The sequence below is a fragment of the Tenrec ecaudatus genome, chromosome 3 (assembly GCF_050624435.1).
Source record: "Tenrec ecaudatus isolate mTenEca1 chromosome 3, mTenEca1.hap1, whole genome shotgun sequence".
Lineage (NCBI taxonomy): Eukaryota > Metazoa > Chordata > Mammalia > Afrosoricida > Tenrecidae > Tenrec > Tenrec ecaudatus.
Window position 1 is genome coordinate 218,902,800 of NC_134532.1, and position 17,619 is coordinate 218,920,418.

Consider the following 17,619-nt stretch of genomic DNA (forward strand, 5'->3'; position numbering starts at 1 on the left):
AACTCTTTTTAGGAGGTTTGTGTTCTCCAGTCTGTTTAAAGCCCAGCTTTTTTCATGAGCTGCCTAACCTGTAGCCCATTTCCCTTTGGCCGGATGTATCATGAGGATGCAGCCCGTGCCTCCATCTTCCCCAAATACCAGGAGCGCTCTGTGCACTGGTCTGTAGGAGCTGCCTGAGGAAGGGGTACAGAGTCCTGTGTTACCCTCTTGCTGGGGTCAGCAGTGCCAGACTTAGCTTCCCCGCGATCTCGATGGAAAGGGGCCCTCACTGACTCTTCCCTAAGAATCGGTCCTCTCCTCTGATCTCGGGCATGGTGCGACTGTTGGAGGAGCTCCGCTGTCTCCAGGAACGGTTTGCTTTGCCAACCCTGTCACGCTCCCATCGAATGGTGAGATGCGCGTCAGTCACAGGGAGGAAGACCCATACGGGGCTCAGGCCACACGTGATGGGGGAACTGACCGTTTTAAACCTGTTTGGGACTATTTTTCTGTGGGTGTTAAGAATGTTGACCAGTTTGTTTAAAAATACTGGAGGCAGGGAAGAAGTTTTTATTTGGGAAGATAGGATGTACTCGTTGGCGCTAGCTGAGGTAGTGACATAGCGTGTGGTGCCAAGCACAGGGCGAGGACAGAGCCCTTCCAGATACTAAAAGTGCCCGAGGGACGGACCAGGGCAGGGGCAGGAGAACAGCTGTCAAGTCCGGCAGCCAGCCTCAGGTGGAGGCCAGGACACAGGTGGCAAGTGGCTGGCAGAGCTGGGTGCTGAGCGTGGAGGCCCTCCCTTGGGGCGAGTGCCTCTGGCCCCTCTGTCCACAGCTGTGTCTTTGTAGCCACCACTGCTCTGGAGTTTCTCCTTTAAGACTGGGCCATGACAGGTGTGATTCTTTTCAGTCCCACGCTGGACACTGAGCATGTTTTTAATACCTAACTGTGAGCATTTTATTTTCTTGGAATTAAGGTACTTCTCAGCCTTTCTAGTTTCAGATTGTTTACTACCCGTGGTTACCAGTGAGGGGCTGCCATCTGCAAGGTCAGCAGTTAGAATCCACCCACCGCTCCGCAAGAGAATGGGGAGCGCTCTACTCCCAATAGCAGTGACAGTCTCAGAGGCCAGCTGCCCACCAGGGCCCCCCTGAGTTCATGGTGACTTAAACATGGTGTTCTCTACTGGTATTTACAGTAGAAAAGGACCATACTAACTTGGGGGGGGGGGGGGTGCCAGTCTCCTGGAAGTTGATTTCTAGATATTTGGGAATGTTCCAGTTACCGTATATCCTCATGTGTAAGCTGAGGTTTTCAGCACATTTTTTTAATGCAGTTTTTGTGGTAAAATTAGGTGCCTTGGATGATGTGCGGGTCGGCTTATATGTGAGTGTATGTGGTACTTATTTGTGGTGTGGTTGTATTGTGGCCTGAGAAGAACATGCAGTGCCTGATTCACAAGCCCCCAGCCCCTCACTGACACAGACTTGCGGCCCAGCATGCAGGCTCTCTTGGAGGCCGCTCCGTGTGAGCTCAAGAACTGCAGCGTGCTCTGTTCTGTTCTTCTGGATCCCGTCCCTTGCTTGTTCAGTGCGGGTCAGCATGCTGTAGCCCTCGGATTACTGGATCTGTCACTTTGTGAGGGCACTGTTTACTGCGTGTGACGACACTCTTGAGTGGGTTCCTTCATTTCTCCTCTCCATCTTTCTCCTTCGTCCCTCGTATCGTGATCCTCTGTTGCTAGGTGCATGCTTCAGCATCCCTTTAGTCTAGGCTTATTTTTCTCGGTCCATTTTCTCCTCACCCACTCTGATCGCCTATTCAGTGGTATATTTAGGCCAGTCATAAAGTTTTACATTATTGATGGATTGGATTAGTATCTGCCCCATCTGCCCTCGCACTCTTCCTGCCCTCTCTGCATTTAGTTGAGCACTTACATGCACCAACCCCTTACTTTCGTTGACTTCGCTTGTCAGTGAGACTTTTAAGAGAGTTTTCCGAGGTTGCTCTTGAGCTTGCATTGTGTATTTTGCGTTTACCTGAACTCACTTCTAAGCAGGCTTCCTCCACGTGGCACGGAGTGTACATACTTAGGTATGCCCAGTTCCTCTCACGTCTCTTGTGAAGGATCCCTGGGTGGCGTGGTGAATTAGGCATCCAGCTGCAAACCACAAGGTCAGCAGTTCAAGTCCGTCCAGTGCTGCTTTGGAGAACGACGTGGCTCCTATAAATCTTTGCAGCCTCAGCCTAGTCAGCAGTTCATCTTCCCTCAGGGCCACTGTGAGTCAGCACAGCGTGGGCGGCAGCGCTGGGTCCCCTGTGACAAGTCACTGCTTTCCCTCTTCCAGAGGCTGTGACCACACGCCCAGGCTGTAAACCAGTGGTCCGCCACCCTTCGTACAGCCCCTCGTGTGGTGGTGGCCCCAACATTATTTTTGTTGCCACTTTATAACTGCCATTTTGCTGCTGTTATGGATCGGGTGACCCTGTGACGGGGTCGCAACCCACAGGTTGAGAACGGCTGCTTCAAACAGTCGTGAATGGGAAGACAGGTCGGCTGTTTCGTCTTGACTTTGAAGGACGGTTTCCCTAGATCATGGATTCCTCTTGGTGGTGGTGGTGGTCTCTGTCAGCAGTAAGTGCACCTCACTGCCCTCGTCGTAGCAGGTGCTTGAAACACGGCACCTGCTGTCTTTCTCATCCTTGTTTCTTTGTGAGCAGGGGCTTTCTCCCTCAGGGGCTGCCTTCAAGGTTTCTTCTCGGCCTTCATCTCGGATGGATATTTGCCTAGTGGTGATTTGGGGGTATTTATTCTGCTTGGTGTTCTCCAAGCCCCCCGTTTTGACGTCTGTCAGTAACTTCGGAAAGCCCTTGGCCTTCGTTACTACAAGTGTGGTTTCTGTTCTGCTCTCTCTTCTCCGTACACTAAACTTGACCCACATGTCTTAGTTTGTTCTGTTGCAGGGGCGTGGGCGTGGTTAGATTTGGGGGGTGGGCTTTGAAGAAGTTTGCTGAGGACCCTCTTCCACCACGGGAGCCCCTCAGAGGCACTCCCAGTGCGCAGACTGGCTCTTCTCTTTTCATTCTGTCCTGGAATTTTCACCTGTCTGCTTTTCGGCTTCGTTTCCCACGCGCTGAGCCCAATGCCGTCCCTGCCCTGTCTGCGTCGGGGTCTGCTGCTCACTTTCTCCGGTCCTTGCACATGGCAAGCTGCTCCTTGTTGACAGCCAGATGGCGTGGTTGAGGGGAACGGGGTCTGATGCTGGCCTTGTTTAATCCTGGCCGTGGCTCTAGGGGCCCAGAGGCTTCCTATTTCCCTGTGGATTGTGATGTCTTCCCTCTTGTCTTCGGGTTCCTCTGCGCATTCCTCTGAAGAGAGTCTGAAGGAGTTGGAGTCCTCGTGAGACTAGGGCCCTAGAGAACGTGCCTTCGCGATGAAGTGCCATTTCTCTCCTGCCCCTGCAGAGCCACAAGGGGATTCCCTGCCACACTGGCCTGTGGGGTTTCCCTCGACAACGGAGGCCCCAAGACTGCCTCTCCACAAGCCTGTCATTCTCACTCAGTGTCCAGCAGCTGTGGGAGCTCCAGGAGGTGGCCTGCCCGTGGAGCCCGCTTCACGCCTGCAGATGTCTGTCTGAGGACTCTGCTCACAGTGGCCATACCCCAGCAAGCCCAGCTCTCTGATGCGGCCGGCTGTCTGCCCAGCTTTACCCCTTGCCGGTGTGCGTCTCATGACCGGTTGGTTGCACCCCTCTTTGAGGCAGGGCAGCTCCGTGAGGGCGTGTGTCTGTAGTTATGTTGGAGGCGTCATTTCAAGCTGACACTGACTGTCCTGTGAGGACAATTCAGAACTGCTCATCGAACCCTCCGGCTGTAAAGAGTGAAACTGCTATTCCAGTTCCATTACACAGTGCGCTGGAGAGAGTCGTTGGGGTGACCCAAGAGTGGTTTCACTGGGGGCAGCCTGTCTCCCTCAAGGAGCCCCAGGTGTTATGGAGGTCAGCTGGCACCATGTCAGAAGCACTTAGAAAAATGCACCCTGTTGTCACTGACCTGCCTTCCGTCTCCGAGTTTTGAAGAAGAGTGGTTACAAATGTTTTGCATCTTTAATTTATGTTTCTCGTATGACCGTTTTATAGATGTACTCTTGTAAACACTCATGTCCCAGCAGACATTTATTGAACATCCAGTGTGTGCCAGTCCCGGTGCTCCGTGCTAGGAAAACAAGAAACCACCCGCCTTGATCCCTGCGGCTGCAGGAATGTCAGACAGCATTGACTGTCTCAGGAAGGTGGACAGCTAAAGCAGTGACACACACCACTGGGCACCAGAGATTGAAAACGGGGGGTGGGGTGTCAGGGTGGCGGCTACCTGGCCAAGCCGCTGGGCAGCCTAGGTCCACAGGCCATTCACTGAGAGTGATGGGACGAGCTTCAGAGCGCTGGCCCTGCCCTGCCCTTCACGGCCGGCCATCACACCTGCCAGCCATTTCTGCCCTTTCCAAGAGGGACCCGCCCACCCATCCTGTCAAGCCCCCCACTCTGTAGAAGCTGCTGTCTTGAAAGCCCTGGTTCCTGTTTCCCTTGCTCTTTCTTCCCCCTCTCCAAAGCAAAACAAAACAAACACTGAAGTCAGAGCCACAGAAAGCAGGGCACCCGGCTCTCCCTGCCCTAAAGTCCCTCAGTGTCCACTCCAGGCTGGCCTCCTCATGGAGCCCTGCCCTGACCGGGTTTCCTAAGCCATCCCAGCCCCCAAGGCACCCCCAGGGAGCACCCTCTCTTCCTGGGCTCAGATAGGCCTGGCTTTGCAGGAAGCCTTCCTGTCCCGGGAGCATGCTAGGGACCTGTCTGTCCGTTGGCTCTGTTCTGACAGCCACTGCTGACGGGCAGCTGCCAGCTTGCAGGGGAGGAAGCTAACGCCCAGCCAGGTTGAGTAATGTGCCCAAGGTCACACAGCTAGGAAACTGAGGCCACCAGGCTAGCATTCACGCCCCCACCTATGCCCTACCTGCAGTCTATAGCTCCCCGGCCCAACCCCCAGGCACCACCATCCTGTGGCCCCGACCAAGTCGTGCCATCGCTCACCGAACTGCCTGCCACACCCTCCCACTCTCTCTGGGTCCCCAGCCCCTTGAGGACAAAAGGCACACGTGGTCTCCTTCCCTTGGTCCCCATGCCCAACCCCCACCCTTGCTGGCATATGTAGGACTCTGCTTTCTCCCACCCCGAGCCTGGGCCCCATAAGATCTCTCACCCCTGGGGGAGCTTCCCCAGATCCTCCCCACAGAGTGAGTGGTACTTACTGCTCACTCTGCCACCATGCAGGGCCATGCCGCCAGGGGCTGTTCACACCACTGCACGTGGGTGCTCACCAGGGCGGGCACCGCACCTGGGCGTTCACTCATTCTGGCAGAAAAGGGATAGTGTGACTCGAGCTTGATCTGGGAGGCCTCCCTGTCAGTGGGGCCAACACAGGTGCGGGTTCAGTGTGGTTGGCGAGGGGGAGCGGAGGCTAATGCAGCTTCTCGGAGGCTGCGTGAGCGCAGCTTGGCTCCTAGAAGGAACAGGGAGGCGTGGTGGGCAGCAGCGAGGTCTCAGTAGTCCCACTGAAGACTGGGTTTATCTTCAGCACAGTGGGGAGTGACGTGGTCACAGCCACCTTCACCAACGATCACTCCGACTGCAGTAAGCGAGGGGTGGGAAGGGGCGCGGGTGCGGCCGGTGCTGAGGCAGGGCTGCCTCGCCCGAGTGGATGCTCAGCAGCTCCTGGGAGGCCAACAGACCGGGCCTGGCACCTGGGGGTGCAGAGTGAGAGCAGCCCGACCGAGCAGGGAACATCGAGGTGGCTGGTGGACCTTCCCTGGGTCACCTTCCCTCGACGCTTCACCTCAGACCAGAGTTTGCCCAGCGGGCCTCGGCGTACAGCCGGTCAGTCTGCAGCCCTCTGCCATGCCTGCCCGAGGGGTCAGAGCAGAGGCTGAGAGCCTTTCCACGTTCACCCAGGACGCCCCAGATGAATTTGCAGCAAGGATCATTACACACGTCAGACGGAGCCTGCGCCCCTGGGCACGTGGTGTGCAAGTGGGCTACGTCTGAGGACGGGGATGAGGGAGGAAGGCTAGCTGTCACCAGATTGCTGCGGCGTGACACTGAGCCGTTGCTGCTCATGGCATGTGCCGCACACCTTCTGTGTGTTGCCTTAGACACACCTGCAGCCGCACTTTGTGACCGCGCCCCAGGGCTTCTAGGAACCACGTGTAAGTACGTAGGTGCTGAGAATATGAAGTGTGACGATATGTGATTAGAACATTTTTTTTTGTAGGCTTTACCGCCAGCACCTGTTCAGAATCACACAAATAAGCATCAGGTATTCAGTGCATCTCTTCAAGACCATATTTACCCGAGCTGTTTTGGGAACACTCCAGAGTGGAATAGTTCTAAATTTATAAGTCTCTGGGGATCAGAAGTGATGAATGATAAGAACTGGAACCCTGGCACTTTCTTGCCAGATACAATTTCTGGTAAGGAATTTGTTAAAAATTTCTTCAAGTTTTAAAAGTAACCGAGCTGAGTAGACTACCCCCTCCCCACCCCCCACCCCCACCATTGTGGTCATGATTGTGGTGCTGGTTGTCATGGTCACCCTCTAGTCGGCCAGAGCCGCGTGTCCTGGGGGGTAGCAGACCCGGCCCCCGGCTCCAGGAGGCACAAGAGGCCTCCTCCCGGGCCCTGCTCACTCCCATTACTTAGCCTCAGGGCTCCAGGGCTCGAGGCTGGCCTTTGGACGTGAGCTTGCCTCTCTCAAGCAGTGGTAACAAGCAGACCCAGGCCCATGCACAGGAGTTGGGTGCAGGGCCACAGGCAGTGTGACAATCTGACCACCTTCCGTCCCTCCCTCTCCTCCAATGCCTGCATTGGCCCTCCATGGGCTCTGCCCCCCCTAGTGCCCCTTCCAGTACCACCACCACACCACCCCTGCCCTCACTGCCGAGGTCCAGCGGTTAGCGCCATGGCCAGCACACTCCAGAGCGGGGCCATTACTCACGTCTCTCCTGTTCATGTGGCCGGATCCCTCAGGCCCGCCCCTGCCTAAGCTCAGAACAAGCGGGACTGGGTATCCAGATGCGTGCTCAGGAAGGATTCCTAGTTGTGTGACCTTGGGCAAGTTGCTTAACCTCTCTGAGCCTCAGTTTCTTCATCTTTTTAGACTAAGAATAAATGCCAACCTCAGAAGCAAGTTTTGACACATTTAATAAAATCGATTTTTGGCAAGCACCAAGTACTGGTAGTAGTAGGTGCTCTATGAATTTATCTTCCCGGCTGGGAAGCAAGTGGGCCAGCACTGTCCCCGGAGCCCTCGCTTCAGGGTGGGCCCAGTGTTGCTCTTAGTGCCCAGCATGTGCTCTAGGTCTGCAGGAGGCGGACACCCTTCTCCTGGGAGCCTGACTTGTGCCTTTCTTATCTGAAGGGGGCGACTTGCTAGGGCCGGCGCTCTCAGAGACCAGACCAGAAGCCCTCCCACCGCCGGTCAGTAGCGACACACCGGCAGTCACGGATGGCAAGGAGAAAAAAAATGCTGCGAAAAAGAAATGCTTGTACAATTTCCAAGAGGCCTTCATGGAAGCCAACAAAGTGGTCATGGCCACCTCGTCAGCCACGTCCTCCGTCTCCTGCACAGCCACCACCGTGCAGTCCAGCAATAGCCAGTTCAAGGTGTCATCCAAGAGGCCGCCGTCCATAGGTAAGGCCACCCGCCAACGGCTGGTGCCTTGTCATGAGCTTAGCTCGAGGAGGCAGGGGGGTGGGGGTGGGGGGCTCGCCTGCACAGTGTGGTGTTGGGCGCTCTCTGTGGGGGGTGTTTATTGTAGCTCCCCTCAGGGCTCTGCCCTAAACCTCTACTGTCAAGTGATGGGCGAGGCTGGGTTGTAGGAGCCCAAGGAGGCATCGCTGGGACCTGTTGGGGTGGTAAGATGGGCCGTGGCCCCTCGATGAAGTTGGAGCAAAGGGCCTCTAAGGAGGGAGAGTGGAGCACAGAGGCTCCCCTGGTGCTGCCACTGGTGAGACCGAGTCCACACAGGCCCCTGGATTGCCGTGCGTGCTGGGTCCACAGTCCCCAGCGACCAGCCTACACCACCCTCATCTTTACAGCGGGGGGCGGGCCCCCCGCACTGTGGCGGCAGCATTGTCAAGGGGAGCATGGCTGGATGGGGCCGGGCTGGGAAAGCTTCGCAGGACACTTGGGGTCGGGGCATCAGCGTGTTCTCGGTGCTCACAGGCATGGTGGGTGAGGAGTGATGACTTAGGACAATGCACAGGGGTGGAGGCCGGGGAGCTCCCTTGTTCTACTCTGTTTGCCCACACCCTTCTGAAGCCCGCTCAGGTGTGGTGAAGTATGGGCAGCCATGTGTCAGGTCAGGCATGTGTCACACAGAAACAACGACCCCGAGGGCAACAGGTCAGGGCCTTGGGGCTCGGCACGATTCCTCCGTGACCTGTAGGAGTGAGCGTTTGTTTCCCCACGGCTGCTTGATGCACATTTGACGTGAGGTGCACGGGAAGGCCAGCCTTGCTACCATTCTCGTGGTGTTTCCCCACAGGCGAGGTCTTTCACGGCCTTCCCAAGGAGGACCACAGGCCCCCGGGCCCAGCTGCGCCTCGAAGCAGCCCCACGGGCCTCACACCGCTGCCCCCCCTCTCCCCTGCTGGCCTCTCCCCGGCTTCCTCACCCCACCTGGCAAATCTCACGGCCCCCTCGTTCCCCAAGACCGCTACCCCAGCTCCAGGCTTTGTGGACACCAGGAAGAGCTTCTGCCCGGCCCCTGTGGCGCCCCCGCCTCCCACCACCGACGGCTCCCTTAGCGCCCCCCCCAGTGTGTGCAGGTGAGCTTCTTGCCCTGGGTGGGTGGTGTGCAGGGTGGGGTGGGTGCTGTGGGCAGTGGCTGCACGCTGTGGGCCTGCTCTGTTGTGCGAGCGTGGTGCAGCAGCCAGAGAAGGTATGTTCAGAGAAGCAGCAGGCGCCCTGGTTGGGGGACAAGGGGACTGGCCAAGACACTCGACAACACAGGCTCTGTAGGGGCCCGTGTTCTTTACGTGGAGGTGCTTGTGAGCCTCTCTTGCCCAGGTGCTTCTCCTCAGTGAGAGGCCCATCCCTGGGGCCCCTGCCCCGTCTACATGTGTGTGACCGCACCTCTGGGGAGCGGGTACCTGTCAGACACAGTGCGTGCGTGCGTGCGTATGTGTGTGTGCACGCGTGTCTCTGTGTGTGTGGTTGGGGCTACTGCTGTCCAGACAGGCTGCTTGCTGACCAGCTGTTACCTCTGCAGTGACCCCGACTGTGAGGGGCACCGCTGTGAGAACGGGGTCTATGACCCGCAGCAGGATGACGGGGACGAGAGTGGGGACGAGGACAGCTGCTCCGAGCACAGCTCCAGCACCTCCACCTCCACCAACCAGAAGGAGGGCAAGTACTGTGACTGCTGCTACTGCGAGTTCTTCGGCCACGGAGGGGTGAGTGTGCTCGCTAGGCTCCAGCGCCAGGCCCTGGTGGTCTGCGAAGGGGACAAGGAGACACAGCCACACCTCGTGGGTGAGGTGTGAGTGTGGAGGGGCAGCGTGCTGTGCGTGTACACCTCACTCCAGCTGTGTCCGTGTGCAGGTCACAGAGCATGAACAGACCTCCTCACTCCCCGCCTGCTCTGTAAGCTGTGCCCCACAGTCCTGCCAAGACAAACCCGGGGCAGCCAGGGCGGAGGGTCTGGCCAGCGCGTCCCTCCCTGAAGAAGCTGGATAGGGCTAGCCTGGTCCTCGGTCTGTAGAAGTTAGCCGCCACGGGCTGGCGGGCAGCGGTGGACCGCCCAGCCTCACGCGGGTGAGGAAGGCGCAAGGCTTGTCGCCTTCCCCTGCCTGCCGTTCTGCTCTTGGCACGTCCCAGCTTTGAGCGTCCTTGCATCCTCCGTAAGAAATGGCTGGACAGCAAAAGGAACCATGTCTTGGCAATAATCAGAAACAAACCATCAGTGGGTAGAGGACGCCACTGTGTGCACAGCCAGGCAGGTCGCGGGCACACATACGGCTGCTCTGCCCATGACAAGACCAGCTGTGGACACGGCTACTGCGCGGCGGCGGAGTGGGTGGGGGTTGTCCAGAGCCGGCGTCAGGTGACTGCATCCCCTTGTGCCCATCTCCCCCTGGAGGGCGTTAGTTGGTTGGCCTGGAAGGTGGGGAAGAGAGACGGGTCACTTCTGAAGGCCCATCTGCTGACGTTCCTATTTCACTGCCTTAGCCTCCAGCGGCTCCAACAAGCAGAAATTACGCAGAAATGAGGGAAAAGCTTCGTCTGCGCCTGACCAAGAGGAAAGAGGAGCAACCGAAGAAGGCAGACGCGGCCTCGGAACGGGAGAGTGTGGTCGACCACCGCAAGGTGGAGGACTTGCTGCAGTTTATAAACAGCTCCGAGAGCCGGCCCGCCAGCAGCTCTCGGGCCGCCAAGCGAGCACGACACAAGCAAAGAAAGGTGACCGCACTGTGCAGGGAGGTCAGGGCGTCCATTTGTCTGTGCACGCTGGTTCTCGGTGCCACGTCTGAGGGAGATTTGGGTGTTTGTGGATGCTGGTTCTCAGGGTGCCACATCTGCAGGGGGTTACGGAGTGAGGGCTTCATCTCTCTGTCTCGATGCTGAATTCTCGGGGGTGCTGCATGTATGGGGAAGGGCGGGGCAGGTACAACCATGTACACTTGGAAGAGGTGGAGGAAAGGAGGTGGGTCCTTTGCACAGTGGCTCCCTCCCCCCCCCCCACACACACACACACAGGCTGAGGAACCCAGCCTGCTCCTGGGGTTCCGCCCATCTCTTCTCAAAGCAGGGAAGGGTCGGGCAGAGGGAGCTCTGGGTGGCATGGGGCATGGTCCTGAGGGCTGCAGAATATGATGGCCAGTCCCACGGACAGCCCACACTTCCTCAGGGACAGGGATGCCCTGTAGGTAGGGGCATTCTGAGACCGGATGTGGTGTACTCAAGTCATGGCCTGGTGACTGGCCGTACCTTTAGAGAGTCTCTGCTGGCTGGGAAGCGGTGCCCTTACTTCAGGTGGCGCAGTCTGGACAGATAGGACCACTTAAGAACCAGCTGCACTAAAAGTTGTTTTGGGAGACCCAGACCTTAGTGAGCAGATCAGTGTGATAATAACTGAAAGGGTGCAGGCTGTGGGGAGAGGAGAGGAGAGGGTCCTGTTAGCATGGGCAGCCACCCTGCTAGCGGTGCTGACCAGGAGGTGTCCTGTGTAGGCCTGACTTTACGTCCTCCACACAGCTTCCAGCCTGACCACTTGTGATTCTCAGACCGCCCAGGGCTCTGCTCGGCCCCAAGCCCCTAAGCTAGGCCTGCACCCAGCAGCTGCACCTACAGGCCCTAACCTAGGTCTGCACCAGCTGTTGTACCTGCTGCCAGGCTGTGGAGAGAAGACATGGGGTCAGGTGGGGGCATCCCCATAGGAATTCAGGGGCCTGGTCACCTGGCCTCTGTCATGTGGACTCCTTTGGGCCAACCAGGCTGAGCTTTTGAAGCAAGTGCCGTGGGCCCTCCCTGCACCTGCCTTCTCTCACCATGTCTCACTCTTCCTGGGTGCTCTCTCACTGGTACCACTCCTTAAAGGCACTCCCACACTGTTTCTGAGCTCCCCAACTGTGGCTGGTTGGTGAGGTCAAAGCAGAACTGGCTGTGGTGCTGCATGGCAGCAGCTCGCCCTGCAGGCGGGGGAGAGCGAGGTCTGAGGTGGGGACGGAGCTGGCCCCAGGCAGGCCCATTGCCAGCCTGCCCCAGCACCCCCTCAGCGGTTGTATCCCCGGGTGCCCTCTCCTATCATGGAGGAGCACAGAATCAGTACTGTGTGTGAGTCCACCTTTACAGCCACCGTCAGACACCCTGTGGGCTGAGTGGCAGGAGCTGTGAAGGGCTTGCTCCTTCCTATGACTCTGCAGCAATCCCCGTCGTGGCTCAGTGAGTGTCGCCCAGGAAAGGCGGGGGTGTCATGTACCTCGGGGCGTGCTGGCCCCTACTGACCCACCGAGGTATAAAGAAAAGGTTTCCCTCTCATCCCTGCTGACATCTCAGCAAGGTGTGTTTGCTGAGGGGCCTGGTGGCACACGGCTACCACCAAGCTGTGATGGGCACATTGACTCCATGGCCACCCAGTGACCACCTCATCTCACAGGTGGTCCTGCCTGCAGGGCAGAACCAGGACCAGGGTCTCCAGGACACAGCACGTGCCTTGTTCGTGCATTCCTGCCGGGAATTACCCAGTGTCCTACCCCCACTGCAGTGCACGTACAGCCTGGTGGGTCTGAGCTGTGGTAGGTGGAGGAGCCGCTGCCCCCAGATATAGAGCCTTGTGCAGTGTGTCTGTTCCCCGGCTGCTGGAGCGCATGTACTCCAGGGGGGGGGGGGGGGGGCTTCAACACAGGCGAGCGTGTGTGTGTCTTTTCAAAGGTAGGAGTTCCAATTCAGGGCCAGCTCTCGGGGAGATCTGCACGTTCTCTCTCTCTCTCTCTCTCTCTCTCTCTCTCTCTCTCTCTCTCTCTCTCTCTCTCGGTGTAGGGGAAGGTGTCTTCTGAGCCTCTGCTCACCAGCTTGCCTGTTTAATCTCTTGCATGTGAGAGCGGGTGACTGACACACATACCCCCCCCCTTGCTTCATTAGAACAGCCCACTCCCAAATGTGGTTCTAGCCACAGGCCTCCCACACCCCACGCCCAGTCTGTTCCAACTCAGTGACTATGGCACAGGGCAGGCTACTCCACCTGGGTTCCTGCAGTGGTCAGCTGTCTGCAGCAGGCACTGCCGTCTTTCCCTGCAGAGCAGCTGGCGGTTCCAACAAATATTCAGCTCATGGTACAGGGCACAGCGCAGCTGATCTCAGGGTGGGGGCCTCACTAGCATCTGGCCCCTGGGAGTCTGGTCATGCCCTGTGGTGTGAGAAGCTCTTGAAAGGTCCTGTGCACTGTGTCCCTTTGCACATAGCCTGGCCTGCCGTGGTCCTCACTCTCATCTTCTTGTTGCACTGACAGCTGGAGGAGAAAGCCCGACTAGAGGCCGAGGCCCGCGAGCGGGAGCACCTGCAGGTCCTGGAGGAGCAGCAGCGGCGGCAGCAGGAGGAGGAGGAGCGGCTCAAGGAGGAGCTCCAGCGGCTGCGGGCTGTGAAGAAAAAGAAGAAGGAGCGGCCCAGTAAAGACTTCCCCAAGTTGGACCTGCTGGCAGGCAACTGTCAGGCTGCCCCCGCGCCTGTGCTGACCTCAGACCGCCTCCCCAACGGCTCCCTGGAGCCCCTGGAAGACCCAGAAACCTCCCCACACTCCCCGCCCAGACATGTGAACCAGCATGTGGAACCCCGGCCTGGGCTAGACGCAGGCTCTGGGGACGCCCAGCTCATACGCCGCACAGAGGTGAACGGCAAGCCCCAGGAGCCTCTGGCTTTCCTCTTCGACGTCCTGCGTGACCACAAGGAGGTGGGCGGCCGGACCAAGCTCAGGCCTGCCACCAGCAAGAAGCCCGGGGAGTGTCCCCGCGGTGCCACCACCCCCGAGCCTGCACCCAGAGCCAGGCCAAAAGCCACTGACCTCACAGCCCTGGCCGAGCCGAAACGGGAGGAGAGGAAAGTCAACGGCGGCGGCGGCAGCAGCAGCAAAAAGCAGCTGAACCACATGAAGGATGACAAGCTCACAGCGGGCCCCACCCAGCCGCCCTCCCCCGCCCACTCCCCCAGCGAGTGCCCGCAGGACAGCAAGCCAGGCCCGGCCGAGTCGCCGCAGCCGAAGGGCAAGAGCAAGAAGAGCAAGAAGAAGAAAGGGGAGCGAGTCAGCAATTCAATCGGTAAACGCAGCATGGGCAGGGGGCGGGGGGAAGGGGAGCAGTGCCCGCATGGCACCCTCCACTGCCCACGCTCCTGCCACTGTATGGCTCTGTATCGTTGTAGAACACGACCATGCGGCAGTGTTGTAACAGAAAACCCACTTGCCCTCTGCCGTCCAACACCAGCCTTCTCGCTACTCCTTCCACCCCACCCCACCCCCGAGCCTTTCTGTGCGTGTCCCTGATGGAGGCCATTCTCCACATGAGAAACAAGCACGGCGAGGCAGCCAGGCCTTCCCAGCTCTCTCCCGGGGGGTGACGGGCCCTCATTGCAAAGCAGATGCAGTGATCCTGGGCTCAAAAGTGGCAGAGCGAGGGTGGGGCGACCGGGCAGTGCTCCTTCGCTTGTGGCCCAGTTTGCCTCTGAGCCACAGCCACACCGTGTTCCTGCATGCTCTTCCCTCTGTGGTGGCCTGGGAAAAATTGCCAACCAGTGGGCTTGTGACTTCTTGATGGTGCCTTGTTCCGCATGACTGGACAGACAGCTGATGGTAACCCTTTGCTGAGGATGGGCTGTGGCAGCCCCCCCATGGGCAGGGGTGCTATAGGAACTTGGGGAGCAGCACCTTCTAGGGACCTGGCCTCCGGTGGCTGGACCTCTCCTTCAAGACAGGTGGCGGCTTTCCACCTGTGAGGACTTTGTCCCCTCATGTGCATGTGTGTGCTGTCACAGACAGCCCTCTGCTGAGCCTCTCTCAGAGCTGATGCTCTCCTGGCCCCACCCCATTGAGTCGCCTGGCGGCCATGCCCCTTCCTGTTACTCACACAGAAGTCCTGTGCTCACACACTCCTGCCCTTGGCCTTGCCACTGCCTCTGTGCTGGAGGAAACGCGGCCTTGTGCGGCTCTCCCCATTCCCTGCCACGCTGCCCTGTGTTTTGCAGACACTGGCCCAAGCCCCCACTGCTCGCCACAGCCTGCCCACCCAGCGCATACTCAGCTCTGCCCCCGCCTTGCCGAGCGACCTCTGTGTCTTGCTCTGGTTTGTGTCTTTCTCTGTCTTAGAAATCCGTTCACAACTTCCTAAAGATTTTTTAAATTGAGTTTTTGGTCGTTTTCCTTCATGGTATTTGGCGTACCTGCTTTTTTTTTTTTTTCATTTTCACTGTGCATGCTTCCGAAGAAAGACCCGGCCACCTGCTCCCCAGAGGCCACAGCCTTGAAAGCCATGAGCTCCGTCACGGGTTTATGATCAAACGTCGCCAAACAGGGAGGGAGAGCTTTGCTTCCCCGGCTTCTGCTTCCCAGCTGCTTTGTTCCTGATAAGATTGGCTTCACCGCTAACTCCCTGCCATCGAATCAGTGCTAACTCACAGTGACTCCCCTGTGCGCTTCTGGACTGTTTGGTCTTTCCTCCTCGCAGCTGCTGGTGGTTTCGAACTGCCAGATTACAGCCCAACTCGTAACCGCTGTACCGCCAGGGCTGCTCTCTGCGAACATTTGCACGTTGCACCGTGGGAATATTCGTGGTTCCCTGTTTTTCTTGGGGATTTGCATCAAGAGTGAGTGTTAAAGTGTATTAACTGCTTTCCCCATGGAGATCATCGTGGTTTTTCTTTGTTCCACACCTGCCAAGTACACCTCAACGTCCAGCCACCCTGTGGGACAGAGTACAGCTGCTCCACTGGGGAAGCACAGGGCCACGTCTGTCCTGCGGAGCAGCTCAGGGCTCAGCCACTGTGCCCGCAGAGCTCCCGCATGTCTTTTTCTGTGTGTTCTGCGCTGTCGAGTCAGTCCACCTAACAACCCTCTGTGTGCATCAGCAGGAGAAACACTGCCTGGCCCTGCACCAGCCTCACAGTCACTGAGACGTTTGAGCCATTGCCATCTTCCTCCTGCTGGCTGCTGCTGATAGTGCCATCGACCCGGCCCGACTCCTCACGCACCCTCTATGCAGTCCAGCAAAACTTTGCTGGGTTCTGGGCCATCCTCACAATTTTGAGCCATGTGCACCGTCCATCAATCACATCGAGGCCCTTCCTCTTTTTTACCGCCGTTGGCCTTCTCCAGGGACTGGTCTCCTGACAACATGTTTTTGTCCCTTTGTGCTCGCCTTACTTCACTTAGCATGATTTACTCCAGCTCTTCCCATGCGGCAGTGTGCTTCATGCGTTCATCACTGCTTTTTAGGGATGTGTGGTACTCCATTGCATGATATACCACAGTTTTTTAATCCACTCTAGTCAGTTGATGGAAATTTGGGTTGTTTCCAACTCCTTGCAATTGTGAACTGTGCATGATGAACATTGGAGCACAGATGTCTGGCTGTGGTTTGTTTCTTGCCTCTTCTGGGTATATGCCCAGTAGGGGGATTGCTGGGTCGTATGGTAGCTCGATTTCTTATCTGTTTTAGAAATCGCCAAATCAATCTCCATAATGGTTGTACATACCTACAGGTCCACCAGCAGTGACGAGAGTTCCTATCTGACCACAGCCCCTCCATCACTTGTTACTGTCTGAGTTTTTTAATTGGGCAATCTTTGAGGGTGTTGGGTGGTATCTCAGTTTTAATTTGCATTTCTCTTATGGCTAATGATTGCGAACATTTTCTCATTGGCCATTCGGATTTCTGCCCTTGTGAAACTTCTCTTCAGGTCCTTTGCCCACCTCCTCAGTGAGCAACTCATTTTTTTTCTCTTTGGAAGCTATCAGTAGTGTAGATTTTAGTAATAAGGCCTTTGTCTGATGCATCATTGCTAAAGATGTTTTCCCAGTCTGTGGTGAATTCTTTTTCGATGTACACAGGTGTTTCATCTTCAGAATATCCACTTGACAATTTGTGACTCCTCTGTATCTGTGTCCTTCCCTATGTCTGATTGCCTGTGTATTCCCTGCGCCAGAGTTCTCGGGTTTGTCCCATTTCCCTCCTTGATGGCCCTAATAGTTTGGGGTTTAACTTCAAGGTCTCGTTCTTCCTTTTCTGCAGGTAGATGTCCATTTTCCCCAGCACCACTTGTTGAAGAGGGAATCTACTTCCCATTTGATATTTTTGGGGCCCTTATCAAAGATCAGCTGTGTGTATGCTGATGATTTTATTTCCGGATTTTCAGTTCTTTTCTATTGATCGGAGTATCTGTCATTGTACCAGTACCATGCAGTTTTGACCACGGTGGCTGTATAGTATGTGCTAAAGTCAGGTAACGCAAGCCCTCCCACTGTGCCCTTCTTCTTGAGGAGTCCTCTGCTACTTCTGGGCTTCTTCCCTCTCCATATGAAGCTGGTAATTAGTTTTTCCATTTCTTTGAAGAAAGATGGGAGTAATTGTATCGGGATTGCATTAAACGTATATGGTGCCTTGGGCAGAACTGACATCTTTACCATATTGAGTCTTCCAATCCACGAGCATGGGATATTCTCCCATTTATTGAGGTCACTCTTGGTTTCTTGTAATAGTGTTCTGTAGTTTTCCCCATAGAGATCTTTTGTTCTTTCAGTCAGGTGTATCCCTAGATATTTCAATGTGTGCTTGACTGTTGTGAAGGGTACCTCTTTTTTGATCAGCTCTTCTGTGGTCGTATCCAATGTGTATAGCAGTCCGATACACTCCTGTTTGTTGATCTTGTGTCCTGCCACTCTGCTATATTCTTCTGTTGCTTCCAGTACTTCCCTTGTGGAGCGTTTGGGATTTTCCGTATGTAAAATCATATCATCTGCGAATAACGATAGTTTCACCACGTATTTCCCTTTGATGTCTTTTCTTTGCTTTATGCTGTTAGCTAAAACCTCCAGTACAATGT

At 56.6% G+C, this 17,619-nt stretch overlaps 1 protein-coding gene across 2 annotated transcripts in view; it reads left to right on the forward strand.

Annotated features, from left to right (window-relative positions):
* Positions 1 to 17,619, forward strand: part of FAM193A (family with sequence similarity 193 member A) — a 128,296-nt gene that overhangs the window by 96,851 nt on the left and 13,826 nt on the right. For both annotated transcript variants that reach the window (XM_075544617.1, XM_075544618.1), the window contains exons 14-19: positions 6,304 to 6,502; positions 7,450 to 7,722; positions 8,579 to 8,861; positions 9,305 to 9,488; positions 10,264 to 10,494; positions 13,043 to 13,844. In XM_075544617.1, coding sequence (XP_075400732.1) covers positions 6,304 to 6,502; positions 7,450 to 7,722; positions 8,579 to 8,861; positions 9,305 to 9,488; positions 10,264 to 10,494; positions 13,043 to 13,844 — 1,972 coding nt within the window. The remainder of the gene's footprint in view (positions 1 to 6,303; positions 6,503 to 7,449; positions 7,723 to 8,578; positions 8,862 to 9,304; positions 9,489 to 10,263; positions 10,495 to 13,042; positions 13,845 to 17,619) is intronic.